Source organism: Temnothorax curvispinosus, unplaced genomic scaffold (genome assembly GCF_003070985.1).
Source record: "Temnothorax curvispinosus isolate PA1 unplaced genomic scaffold, ASM307098v1 QBEX01002996.1, whole genome shotgun sequence".
Lineage (NCBI taxonomy): Eukaryota > Metazoa > Arthropoda > Insecta > Hymenoptera > Formicidae > Temnothorax > Temnothorax curvispinosus.
This window is the reverse complement of record NW_020212776.1, coordinates 463,270-476,876: the sequence shown is the minus strand read 5'-3', so window position 1 is coordinate 476,876 and position 13,607 is coordinate 463,270. Positions and strand designations below refer to the sequence as shown.

The 13,607-nt window shown below is 35.0% G+C and overlaps 2 protein-coding genes across 4 annotated transcripts; one reads left to right on the top strand and one right to left on the bottom strand.

Moving 5' to 3' along the window:
* The first annotated feature begins 950 nt into the window (after positions 1–950).
* LOC112452149 lies at positions 951–3,656 on the top strand. Its single transcript, XM_025012224.1, has 2 exons — positions 951–1,156; positions 1,786–3,656. The coding sequence occupies exon 2, from the start codon at positions 1,794–1,796 to the stop codon at positions 3,282–3,284; it is 1,491 nt and encodes a 496-aa protein (XP_024867992.1). The 5' UTR covers positions 951–1,156; positions 1,786–1,793; the 3' UTR covers positions 3,285–3,656.
* Positions 3,657–3,750: 94 nt separating this feature from the next.
* On the bottom strand, positions 3,751–13,199 carry LOC112452148 (alkaline phosphatase 4-like). Of its 3 annotated transcripts, XM_025012222.1 has the most exons (9): positions 12,862–13,198; positions 10,370–10,470; positions 9,228–9,448; positions 8,586–8,778; positions 6,831–6,997; positions 6,206–6,508; positions 4,862–5,285; positions 4,607–4,785; positions 3,751–4,102 (listed from the first exon to the last, which is right to left on the bottom strand). In XM_025012222.1, exons 2-9 carry the CDS (start codon positions 10,452–10,454, stop codon positions 4,097–4,099), a joined length of 1,578 nt encoding a protein of 525 aa, XP_024867990.1. In that variant the 5' UTR covers positions 10,455–10,470; positions 12,862–13,198; the 3' UTR covers positions 3,751–4,096. The 3 variants fall into 3 exon arrangements, with proteins under 3 accessions (XP_024867990.1, XP_024867989.1, XP_024867991.1); XM_025012221.1 differs by having other exon boundaries at positions 3,751–4,785; positions 12,862–13,199; XM_025012223.1 differs by lacking the exon at positions 12,862–13,198 and having other exon boundaries at positions 3,751–4,785; positions 9,228–9,495; positions 10,370–10,426.
* Positions 13,200–13,607: the final 408 nt, after the last annotated feature.

Here is a 13,607-nt window from a genome sequence, read left to right as displayed (position 1 = left end):
AAGGGAAAAATTGGGAATAAAAATATTTTGTATTTATATTTATCGATGCTCATGAAATAAGATACTTTATCTGTAATATTGCAAATTGGAATACACAATTAGAAGATAAAAACAGGTTGTTGCTCATATTATACGTCTGCATCTATATTATATAGATAACGGAAAATTATGAGAAAATTATATTAATATTTTTAAGTGTTTCAAATACATATACAAAAATATACATGTACTTTTCTAAATACTATAAACTTTAATATCTTAATTTCTGCCATTTTTGCATCAATTATATCTGCTAACGTATTGCTGCACTAGCTGAGTTTCTTGCACATTTTAATAATTCTTAAAAAAAATTTTACAAAATTTAATAGTAAGATATAGTTACATTTAAGGCTGAAAATCAACGAATAAAAAATCACAATCTTATCACAAAAATAATCTACTTATCTTCAAATATTTTGTTTTAACATAATCACACTCATTCATTTCTACTTTAATATTAATTATTAAATGGATAATTATTTTTAAATTGATTATTTCCTTGACACGTGCGCTCTTCGCGAATGTCGAGGATGATAGGATAAATTTGCATTCGTGACAATATCATCTGTAACGTTAATAATAGCATGTGGACGCGCATGCACACACACATACACACACAACACTCGTAATTAATTTTCGTATAGAGGTTATATTATTTATATCAGATGTACTTAATGCATTATGCTTACAAATTGGGACGTCAAAGTTCTGTTACCTTTTATTATTTTAGTTGATGTGTCGGTTGCTTCAAAATATACCACTCTCTTTCTCTCTCTCTCGAGAAAAACGTCGCACGTTTGGCTATTCGTCTTCGAATAAAGTTTATTCTCAGTACGGTGCTTGAAATACCTTATGTCTGGGCGACTAGGCATAGTGCCCATCGACGTACTAGCAGCCCTGATAATACCTCGCAGTGCCTTGAACGGTCGAGGTGTCTGGTCTTCGACCAAATCAAATCGTGACGTTAAGTCGCTTCTCTAAGTTACGAGGGAATTTCAAAATCAAGATAATCTCGATAATAGTGGTATCATTATTAACGCAACGCTCTTTACGTTGTACATAACATTTTTTAAGTATTGAATAATCGTTGTTTCTGAAGAGTGAAGAATCTTCGAAGGTAAGTATTTAAGTTTTTAATTAATTTTTAATAATTTGTTATGCCAGTTATTATTTTATTGTGATTTACTTCGTTAATATACGCGGAGGGTAGTAATGTTAGTAATGCATTTAAAATTGCAAATAAACGATTTCTCGTTTCAATGATGGCGTAATGTATAGTGGAATACGGTGTGCTAAATTGGAAGATAATTGTTTTCTCTTTTCGAGAGATGCAGAATAGGTCATTAAACGCAAGTAGAACCTGTCGCGGTTGGGTTTAATTATTTGTGTTTGCGGTACACCCGGTTTATTAATTACGAACGCGTGACCTCCGTGTTGTGATATTCTAAAATAATGGTTTAGATATGTTCTTTGACGGGACGCAGTTATGTAACCAATCGTATTTCGCGCTTGAAACGCTAAAATACTCGTATGCGTAACACCACGATATATTATGTAATCGCAATTGCTTTCGAACAAATAGAATTATTTTTAATTGCATAAGCTATCTTTTTCACTTCTCATATACAATTTGAGGTATTAATTATAACGTAATGCGATCGCTTATTTAGTTGAAACAAATTGATTCTATTTGTTTTTGTTATAAAAATCCGCCTTCGTTGCATTTATCTTGTTTCGTTATTTCAGTTCTGACAATGGGTCGAAGAAAAAAGAATTTGAAAAGAATCGTCACTCAGAAAATTTGCAAGAGTGAGGTGACAGAAAATTCGAATTCCGTCGAAAAAGAAGCAATAAAGCAAAGTAAAGAAAATCTTTTTATTGCCGAAGCTATCGACGTTTATTCACGCTTGAAATTGCCACTCGTGCATTCGATGCAGCATCGTTCGTCGGACGACAGCGACGAAGAGGACACTATCGAGCTGAACTTCTGGCCGCGTTTTGTTTTCGTGTCGAACCTATGTCCGATCTGCATAGAACGAGCGGAGGAGATCTGCGGATTTTGCGGCATGGTGTCTTACTGCACCGTCAAACATATGAAGCAAGACCGGCCGAAGCATCGCGACCTGTGTAAAGTTCTCACTGAAATCTGCACGATCGGAGGTGGTTTGTCGTCACTGTCGGAACTCAGCGCGGATGATTATCGCGTTTATCGGCTGAAATTGATCGAAATAGTACAGTATAGCTTGGACAGGCCTCTCCAGCTCTGGGAAAAGGAGATCCTTCTTTATCCTCGCGTTTGTTGCAGCTGTCGTCGCTTCTCGACGACTTTGAAATGCTGTCCGACTTGCGGAATCGGCTTATTCTGCGAGAATCATGACGGCGGACACGAAGAGTGGTGCCGTGAGTTTCAGGTGTTTCGCAGGGTACTGTTCATGCAGCACAAAGCCGGTCACGTTGATCCCGAGATTCCGGATACCTTCCAGAAAGAACCGTTTTATCTGCCGGATAATTTTGATTTGTTAATGTCACAGCTTTACGATCACTCGACATATTATTGCGATATGGATTGCTACACGTATTGCAGTCTCTCTCATATATCAACCATTCCATTGACGGCTTTGTATTCCATGCAAATTTCTTGCCTGAATTGGAAGACTATCGATACTTTCGTGGTCCACGTGATAGGTGCCGAGTTTCAATTCGAGTGTATAAATCTGCATGTGTGGGAAAAACTCTTTCTGCATCTCCTTCCGAATTTAAAGCTTCTCAAATTGATGTTCATCGGTCCGGAACTGAGTTTGCCGGCGGTGCCGTTAGACTTGTTGACCGCTGTGAAGATCTGTTCGACTTGCAAATCGTCCGGTCGACGAGTAAACGTTTCGTTCCATCCTGAAAAAGTCTATCACGATTTCTGTCGTTCCAAACAGTTCGTAGAACCGCACCTCGTGTGCCTCTTTAACCCGGGTCTTTATCGCGAAACTGGTTTTGAAGGTAAGGACACGTGGCCGGAGACGATACGAGAATTCTGTAAAACGAAAGTCCCCGTTTGCGTGACGTCTTATACGAAACAAGAAATTCCTCGAGAGATGATCAGGATAAAATCAATCGCTGATGTAGAGACAATTTTGGAGCCACGAAGAAATCCATTCGCTTCGATCAAACCCGACAGAAATTTTGTCAGTGACGATACGGCGCCACTTATTTATAAAAATTATTATCTCGCTATTGTTAGAGGAAAATTATAAGCTAGGTTGAAAGGGATATTTTTCTTAAAGTTATTTTATACTTAATTCCGTACGAATACTTTCCTAGAATATTTTACATTTGCTTTAATATCTCTTTTAATTTCTAGTACTATACTTCTATTTTATATGCAAATGTATGTGAAATTCATAAAGAGATTCTATGTATAATATGATAACCACATAAAATTTGATAACTCGCCAAATACTTTTTGTTATCATAGTTGTCCTTATTCCGAATTGGATCAAATGTGTACTTAATCTATTAAGTGATTTATTGTCTCGCTCATGTATTATTTATGTATTTAAATAATTATAATGACGTAAACTTTACAAACAATGTAACGAGAAACTTTATTTCATCCATAATCATATTATAATTTTATAATTTATGTATGATTAAGGCATCCAGGTCAAATTGTTTTATCAGTTTGTAACAAAATATACTGTGATATACAATGCGCTAGTATATACATAAGTTTATATTTATTTTGTATAAGTAACATGTTAAAGTACATAAAAACTATTTCATTTCTCTTATATTTCGAAGGATGATTTTCTATATTACAGCAACTTTACTTATTTTATACAACCTTACGTATTTCGTAAAATCTGACTAAAAAGTACTAGACAGAATTTTGTTCGCGATAATTTAATGGTAATATCACCTTTGTCTAAAACATGGCAATGTATTATATTACGAAGTCATACGGCTGTTAGCACTTTCCTATCATTATTTTGAAATCCTGTAAACTTGTGTTTAATACGTGGATAATGCCATCCAAGTTTGTCCATGCTTGAAAATAAATTCGTCATCATTGCTGCAATAACCCAAAAAAGATCATCGTGTTACTCGTGTTCATATGAAACCCGCGATCAATAATCACGATTATTTGTTGAACTCTAAACAATAAATAAAATCATAGATAATAATATATCGTCAAAATGTAATTACATCCATGAGAAACATAGGAATTTAAAGAGATTACAGTAAAAGGAGATTATAGTAAAATCGTATATGGTATTTGCAATCATAACTTGTTTAGTCTATTACAAATATCGCAGATCTGCATCGCAAAAGAAACCTTATTGCGTCATATTATATGTATATCAAGTTGGAATACTCCTCTCGATAAAGACACAAGAAAAGGATATCTCTTAAATATTTTTTTGTACTTAAATAAATATGATTTATTACTCGAAATGAATTCTTCTCACGGCGCATCATTAGTTATTTGGCTAACGAAAAGAAAATGTAATGACGTTTATCACAGTTGTACAAAGATCGCCGTAAACAGGAAAGTTATTATTATCGCAAACGATACCGTGTTTTGTCCGGCTGAATTTTTCTTAGAGTTTGGTGGTGCCATATTGACGTCGTAAAAGTAACGACGATAAGCGCTGTCACAATGAGACGGCCAGTCTTTAAAGCATGCCGCATACGCTACGGCGTGAGCAATGTAATTTTGCTCAAAAGTACCTCGGAACAGGTGCGAATAGGGGCCTGCAAAATATATTATTTATCCCATCCTTTTCTGAAATTGTTAGCAGAAATTTATTAAGAAAATTGCATTTTTTACCGGTAGCATAAACCCCGACATCTTCTCCGCCGTGAGTCTCGTCCTTGAGGTATTTGGCAGCAAAGTGCCTGTAGAAGGGTTCGTCGCGAGTCTGATCTTCCTCGACTTTTCTCCAGGTCTCGTTGACGTTGTTGCTGTCGTTTCTTCGATGGTAGTAGAATCCTGGACCGTTAGCGTAGGATAGCGTTTCGTAGGCTTCCCTGCTAGATGATTTGCTGGCGAAACCGAGGATATCGTTGCCTCTCTCGGGATATCCGTTCAGTGTGAACGAATGCGAGTGATCGGCTGTGACGATGATTAACGTTTCTTCCATATTTAACAGCCGTAGAGCCACCTTAACTGCCTCGTCGAGTTCGTACAACTCGCGCAGTGCGAGTTTCGCCCAATTGCCGTGGTGGGCTAAATCGATTTTGCCACTCTCGACCTGAAAGATAAAAAAATAGTTGAAAAAAAAAAAACTATTAGTTCACTGTTAATATTTCAATTTCGAGTTACGCTCTGCGCCATACTTTGAAAACAGAACAAGATTGCAGCGCTCTCAAATTATGCGTAGAATTATGCGCTCAAATAGCACGACCTCGACATGCATCCGGGAAGATGAAGTCTAAGAACAAATGGCTAATTGTAAGAACGCATTACACGAAAATGGTCATCAACGCGTAATTTGCATAAGAATAGCATTATCGTGTATCCGTCAGGATTCCTTGATGTGTAGTCTCGATTTCGTTTCATTAATGTCATTTTAATATTCATTGAGTGCATTATCCTATAACGCCCCTTCGTAGCAATCTGACTTACGTCCGTTATAAATATTCAATGCTGTTCAGCGGCGACTACACTGTTCAATGGAAAAAAAAAAACAAGAACAAAGGTAATCGTTTCTCACAGTTTTTGGGCGCTGAAAATTATCATGTTTACCAAATTTGTTTATCACTTCACAAATTTGTGTTAAAATTACAAAAAGAAACAATTTCAATATTTTGTTATACTATGATATGTGATATGCCGGAGAAGTTTTATTGCGATTAAAATTAAGTATGTTGTTAGGGCTTTCAAAGTTGCGACTTACAAGGCTAATTATACGACTTAAGGATCTATCAAATATTTTTTAAGAAAATTTGTGTACTTGGAAATACACGAAAAATTCTCTTGCTTTAATAACGGCGTGCTGCTTTTATTTGTCTTATGTGATGATATTAATTATTTTTTAATTACGTTATTTAAATTCGAACTGGAGCAATTTAATAAACGAGATTATATTTAGCACCGAAAAACTACGGGAAATAATTATCTTTTTTCTTGTGTTCGAAAAGAAGTCATTTTTTGTTGGACAGTGTTACTGACCATTAGCAGAAATCCATTTTTGTTCTTCTTCAGCAATCGTATGGCTTGCGTCGTCATGTTTGCTAGCGAGGGTATCTCGTCAGTCTTCACGGCGTGGTAGGGCATGTGACCAGGTGAGAAAACACCAAAGATGTGCGATGTGTTAGCTATATCGATGGACATGAGGTCCTGCATGTTGGTGACGGCTCTTCCTTTGGGATGACTCACTTGCCATTTGTCTACTAAGTTTCTGCCATCAGATCGCGATAAATCATTCGTATTCAATTTCAAGCCCATTTGTTGTGCTCCGCCACCCAAGATAACCTTTTAAAAGATATGAATTCAATATTAGATTCAAATTGCAATAGCGAATTTAGATTATTTGAATAAAAAACAGGATATTATATCGTAGATCTCTAGAAAAATGTTACGAAGCAGGATAATCTTTATAGGTAGATTTTATATTTCCCATTGTGGATATTTCCATAATATGATAAATCATTTTCTTTAACGATACTAATAATTTTTTTATTATCATGTTCTATTGTGTATTTATTATACACAATTTTTATTTGCTGTTAATCTGTTAGATTTGAAATTATATTGATCTATACAAATGTAAAGATGCGCAGATGCGATAAATTACCTTAAACTGACTTCCTGGTTCATCCTCAATGAGTTGTCTTGCGATGTCTTTAACGCATGATTGTTGATCCTTCGGTACGTCACTATCGGATTCCCAATCTCGATGATTAATGTGCGCGTAAAGTCCCGCCGGAGTGGCATGGGTGATGCGAGTAGTGGTAACAAATCCTGTTAATTAATCATGCACGAGTTATTTCTTAAATTTGTTTACTTCTGAATAGAAATAACAATGATTAGAATTAAAAGTCTTTAGTAATTTTATAGATTAGGATCCTAAAAATAACGTGATATAATATGTTATAAATATAAAACTTCTGTCACATAAAGTATGTATACTATATATTATGTTGCAATTTGTAAAGATACTTATATTGTATTTCGACGCGCATATTCTGACTGTACGCTGATGATTTATTCATGCAGAGCAACGTAACGAAAAAATGACCACTGGCGAAGGTCAAGATACAATGGGAAACGAATGCGTTAAATACTAATCAGCGAGTCATGTAAAAAGCTTCCATTATTTTGCCAAAGTAGAAATCAGTCATGGCCGACCGATCGTCCGCGACACGGTAGAAGGTCGGCTTATGACCTCCTCGTTTATTGAGTATACTTTCACTGTAGTGTATGACTTCAACAAGGTTCATTCAGACTAACACTTATGTTAATGAAATAGCCGATCACGCATGACACGTGTTCTCTATAGGTTTGATACTCGTAATCATTCGTATATCACGTGAGTACAATTTATATTCGACTGCCGCTTCTAAAAATATCCTTAATAATCTAAATGTTTCTTCAGTCTAGTTTCCTCAGTTTAAATTTGATACATTCTCAGCGAAAGCGCGTTTTTAAGCTTTTGCCTGAAAAACGATGGTTATATAAAAAAATAAATATTAATTTCATTAAACCAGAGAGAAGTTAGCATTAAATATATAAATTATATATTTCGTAAGATTAACTTTGAATTATTAGCATGATTTCAATTTGGATTTGTTTGTTTAATATAAATTGTAATTATAAATACGAGATATGTATTAATTATCAAACGATCATGATCAAATTTACTACGTATGCACGATGAATAAATTATATCCACTAACAAGAAAATTTATTAAATTAAATTAAAAAATTAAAATTATATTTTTTAAATAATGCGATCATGCGTACAATACTAAACTCGATGGCTTAAGGTTATTATATGTTGATGATAAAAATTGATAGATTTCTTATCTCAATGTCGTACCGTGTAGAAAAATTCGCTTAGTCAAGAGTTTAATCAACCGACAACGGTCAGCGATGCATGAGAGATTTCGATCTGTTTCTTCTGATCGGTTTCTACTTTCCAAGAATATTTGAAATACTTAAATCTGAAGCACAGATTTATGTCAAGGTTTGATCTGACTGTGTTGAATGACTATTATTGATTATGCACTCGAAATTTGTCGACCGAACGAAGTTTCAAACGGCGAGTAATAGCAGCTCTATTGTCACAGCCGAGTTCTTAGTTAGCTTGAGATTTTTTTTTCGGTGTGGTTGCTTATAATGCAGACGAAATGTTCAATCATAAAAACTTCCTCGCCTAAAATTATTTTCTTATAGCTCCATGAATAATTCTAAGCTAATGACTCCAGATAGAATGAGATAATCCTATGAGAAATAATTTATGCAAAACTAGAAGGTGTAGACAGTTTTAAATCTTTTAGTTAATGGAGAAGATAGATATTATATAGTTTTCAAAGGTCAAAGCTCTCACCAGTATCCATGCCGGATTGCTGCGCCCAATCAGCTACCGTGGTGACTTTGCTTAATGCGTTGATTTTCTTATCACATTTGCTATTTTCGGCTCTGGCATCCAGTCCAATAAGCCTGTATTTGGTTTTCACGCCAGAAAATATAGCAGTTGCCGTCCCCGCCGAATCCGGTACTTGCTTGTCTACGTTGTAAGTCTACAAATGTATGATAACTGTGAGATATTTGTATTTAACGTGTAATGTAATTTCGATAACCGATAACGAGTGTTCGGTTTAAGGAAATAATCTTTCGTACATTATCGCCATTAATCGAAATTTTCGAAGCACGAGACTCGATCGATATGTTGTAATCGTTGTCACGTTTATCTTTTCCGGTATAGCGTGATAAAATATATTACGTCAATGTAGAGGCGTGTGATATAAGTTAACAAATTCTCATGCTTGGGGAGCAGAAGATCGATGGAGATTAATTGTAATGCGAACATCGTGTTTGTCGTATTTTCTTGTCGAGGATAGACGCGGCGTCCTTATCAAAGGCGCGGAATTAAGCGGCTTAACGTGACGGGATTTCCCAATATCGTTGTGCCTCGCGAGACCGCCCCGTCGAGATTGAAGGCACGGATCGATGCAATTTGAATATCTACCTTGGCGAGGCCGGTGTTGGAGAATTTCTCGAATGCGAGTTGGTATTCTTCACCGCTTTGGCCATTGAGCTGACCTATATAGATTCGACCGGACGTAATGGTGGACAGGCCCATACCGTCCCCGATGAAGATGATCACGTTTTTGGCACGATTCTCGTTTTTCTGCTCCGACAGGATTCTGTGCAGGGTTTCTTGGCCGGACTTCAGCCAGAAGGACATATCTGATAAGAGATCAGAATTTCGCTTCGTTGCCAAGGAATACAATCGACTGATCGTGATAGGACGGATAGGATGGAATTAAAACCGAAAATTTAAAAATATTGAAAAAAATATTTGAAGGAATAATGAGAAGTCTTCCATTATCTCTTAATAACTACTATCTAAAATGTAATCAAGAGACACGGTAGTGTCTCGCGCCAAGTACACGCGAAGCGAGACCGCACCGTGACTCTTTTACGCGACGCGACGGGTTGCGAGTATACGAGATGTTGAGATCTCGATTTTATCTACGATAGAAATTTTATCTACATAGAAAAAGATAAAGTAAAATTCGATCAAAGTCAAGTTACTAATCAATATGTGTAAATTAAGTTTAAGACATTTGCGCTGTGTGCTTATTGATTTTCTAGAACATTGCAGGATAGAATTTGGAAATTAAAATAATAATGTTGTTATCAATGAACAATTTTGTATTGACAAAAGCTATTTTGTGAGATATATCCCGAAATTTATAACTTGCAATAACACATAAACAGCTTGTTATTTAACAAACCAATATCGATGCGGAAAAACCTCAGGCATACAGTATCGATACTGATCGATGAAGACTGAACTTCGCATATTATTTTATCGATTTTTTATGATAAGACAAAATTTACGTAACTTTGATTTAATTAATCAAAGCAATCTGCTTTTTTCCAGAAATTTATCAATGAATGACGCAAAGTACTTTGAGATTCTTTTATATATTTATTATAGGCACGTTTAAAATTTGCAACGGACATATGCTTATTAATATTATAATTATGAAAAATTTGAAGAACATGAAATCTTAAACTTATGTTTGTGGTATTTATTTAAGAACTTTGGCATCTAATTTGAATATATGTCAATTATTTTATAGTATGACGATTATAACGAACCTTCATAATCCGTGGATCCTTTACGTATCGCTTCGGAATCTCGAAGAGCTGCCACGATGCAAAGTAATAGAATGTAGTGCTTCATTATGAATGTTTTTTCTCTGCAATAAATAAAAAATTCATCATTATTATTCTATAGAGAGGAATTTTCCTTTTTGTATCTTATTATTAATGATGAGTAAAATTATATTTATTGTTCATTCAAAGTTATTATTAAATTATTATTATTTTTATTAAATTTAGAAATGTTGGTTCAATTATTCTTATTATTGTAATAGTACATTTTTCTAATTAGGTTTTTACATAATTCACTTTAAACCAAATCAGAAACTTTGGTTTGCCAGTAAATAATTAACAATAAGGATTTTTACTCGAACTACTGGTCACGTTTATTAATTATAATCGTTAGACATTGCAATCATTGGCTTTGGTCTTTCTTAAGTGTAAATCTAAGTCATAAAATCAGTATAATGCAGCCTTCAACAAACATCTCACTAGTCGTGACATTGCACCAAAACAAGTCATAAATCTGAAAGATGTTCCGTGTGTGTGTCATATAGACGGTAAAGTAATACATGTAACAGTAACAATGTCTCAATTTTATAAAACTTGTGAAAATAGTATTAAGAAACATAGTACCACTCAATAGCGAACGATAAAAATTTGATTACTGCATTACTACATTACTGATTTTATGACTTATTTATTAGATTTACACTTGAGAAGGGCCAAAATTAATGGTCGGAATGTCGTGACGATTATAATTAATAAATGTGGTCAGTTAGGCCGAATAAAATTTCTTATTAATAATTCTCTTCGTTTCATGCACACTGTATCAATAATTCATTAATAATCTCTAAATCATTAAACTGAGACTAACTTAACTGTGAATAAACTATATGTACACATAATTAGTTCTTGAGAATTTTAAAGGAAATTTCAAAATCTGTAAGTTTTTTTTTTATTAGCGGATTGGCTTTTATTTTTAATTAGTCGCTATAACATTAATTAGACTTGTTCAGAATTCTATTGAAATATAATAAAATAATGTAAGATATAAGTTTTATATTTAAAAAAAGCATTTAAAATTTGATTGCCAATAATGTGATGGATATTGTTAGTAATATGGTCTTTTACCCTACTAATACTATAGTCAGCATAAATTATGGCTCACCCGACGCGATCAGCTGTTCCTAATTTAACGCACCATTAGCTTTGCATTAAACGATCATCATAGGTGATAAAGGGGAACTGTATAAGAGTCAGTTACCAAGCTAATAAAATTACTATAATGACAAATGTATCCTACTTATACCGGGGAGTTCTGGCTCGATTGGCTTTGCAATTCTTCTTGCACACTTTTCCCACGTTTACATAAACGTTTGCAAGTACTTCGCGCACAATTCTGTTTGTAATTTTCCGTTTTTGAAGCAAAACACACGACTATTGTATAACTTCGTAGTTTCTTTGCGAAATGTATGTATTGTTATCCTGATCGAAAATTGTTTGGTTACGACAGCATATAATTGAGTATAATTACACGCTGACCACGATTATCTTATTTACCTTATATGCGACATGTAAGGAACAATTTGCTTGCTAACAAGTTGAGGAAGAGAAAAATGATACTTTATATATGTTGTATTATTTTTATATGGAGGAATAAAAGCCATAGTAGTGTAAATCAAATTTTTAAAAATATTAACTCGTGTGCATGGATGCAATGTATATATTGTATAGATTGCATCTATGCACACGAGTCAATATTTTAAAAATTTGACTTACATCACTATGACTTTTTCCCCTCCATATACTCGGACATTAAACAATAATATGGGTGTGTATGTGTTAAGATATCTTATTATAATTATTATAAATATCTATTAAATTATATATGATAATATTCATGCCGTGTGTACAGTAATCTTAAATCATTTTTTGATAATCGGATAATTTTAAGATAATGTTTATTTTCAAGTATTAATTGCATTAAGTTCTCTATTTTTCTTTTAAATAAAATTTAGAATGTTTAAGAAAGTATATTATACCTATTTCATTTAAATGAAATAGAAATAAGTGTATTTCATTATTTTCCAAGTTTGGGAAGATAATTAGCTCTGTATTATTTTACTTAACTCGCTAATAATAGCTTATTATATACCAACTATTATATACCTTATTATATAACTTATTATATACCAATTCGGCTTGTAATAATTCGTTAAAATTTTCGGTTATTTATTTCTTATTTATTTCTATCAAATCTATCGCGAGATTAAATTGACAATTTTTCAGAACATTATTTGAACGACGATACGGATTGACGATATTAACGTGTATACATTCGAACGGGGTCGCTCGCCGACCTAGTTCCTATCTCGCTGCCTCTTCAGCAAGCTTGATTGTTCGAATCTTCTCACGTGTTCCTTAAGCATCCCGAGATGCAGCTTTAATCTTGCACGCAGCAAATGGCAAACCGAATTACCACTTACCTGAGGTGTCGTAAAGGAACTCGGTATACGGCGTGTCACCACGACGGTGTCAATTCGATTGGACCTGTCGATACGTCAATTCAACGATGTCTCGGCAATGCGCGTCTTGAAGCGTGACATCGTCGGGAATGAAGCACGCGGCACAGCGAGCGGCGTCCTTTAAATCGCGTTTTGTAATCACCTCGCCACTTCTCCAGTTGATCAGTCGCCGATAGTATCCGTAATAAAAGCCGCCCGCGGCCGGCTCTGACTTCTTTTCGGTTCGCGCGATGCGGCCGGAAAGCGCGAGTTTAAAGCCGATGCGAGGATAGTGGAGCGTGCCCGCCAATAAGCCAGCTTTGTCACTTTATATAGCGTTTCAAAGGCCGTGGCGGCACGAGGTAGCGAAGCGTGCAAGGGACACTGGCTACGCGGATTCTGCGTGCGGAAAGGGAGAGAGAGAGAGAGAAGAGGGATCCCCCTCGTATACCGTGCTAATCCGACCGTAATTGACTGGCTCCCTGCCATTTTGTCTTATATTCGTGTTATGGATTCATTCGTGTACCCGGAAAGCACGAGGCACCTTACCGCGTGATCTTTCTTTGTCTGGGCGTCGCGTCGCTGCCATCTCTTCATTTTTATCATAATCCTAATTTTTGCATACATAATAGAAATTAACATAAAAATTACAATCGAGGGTTTTGAAACCCCGTATGTGCAAGTAAAGGACTTGATATATGTGAATATATACTTTTGAGTAGTCTTTG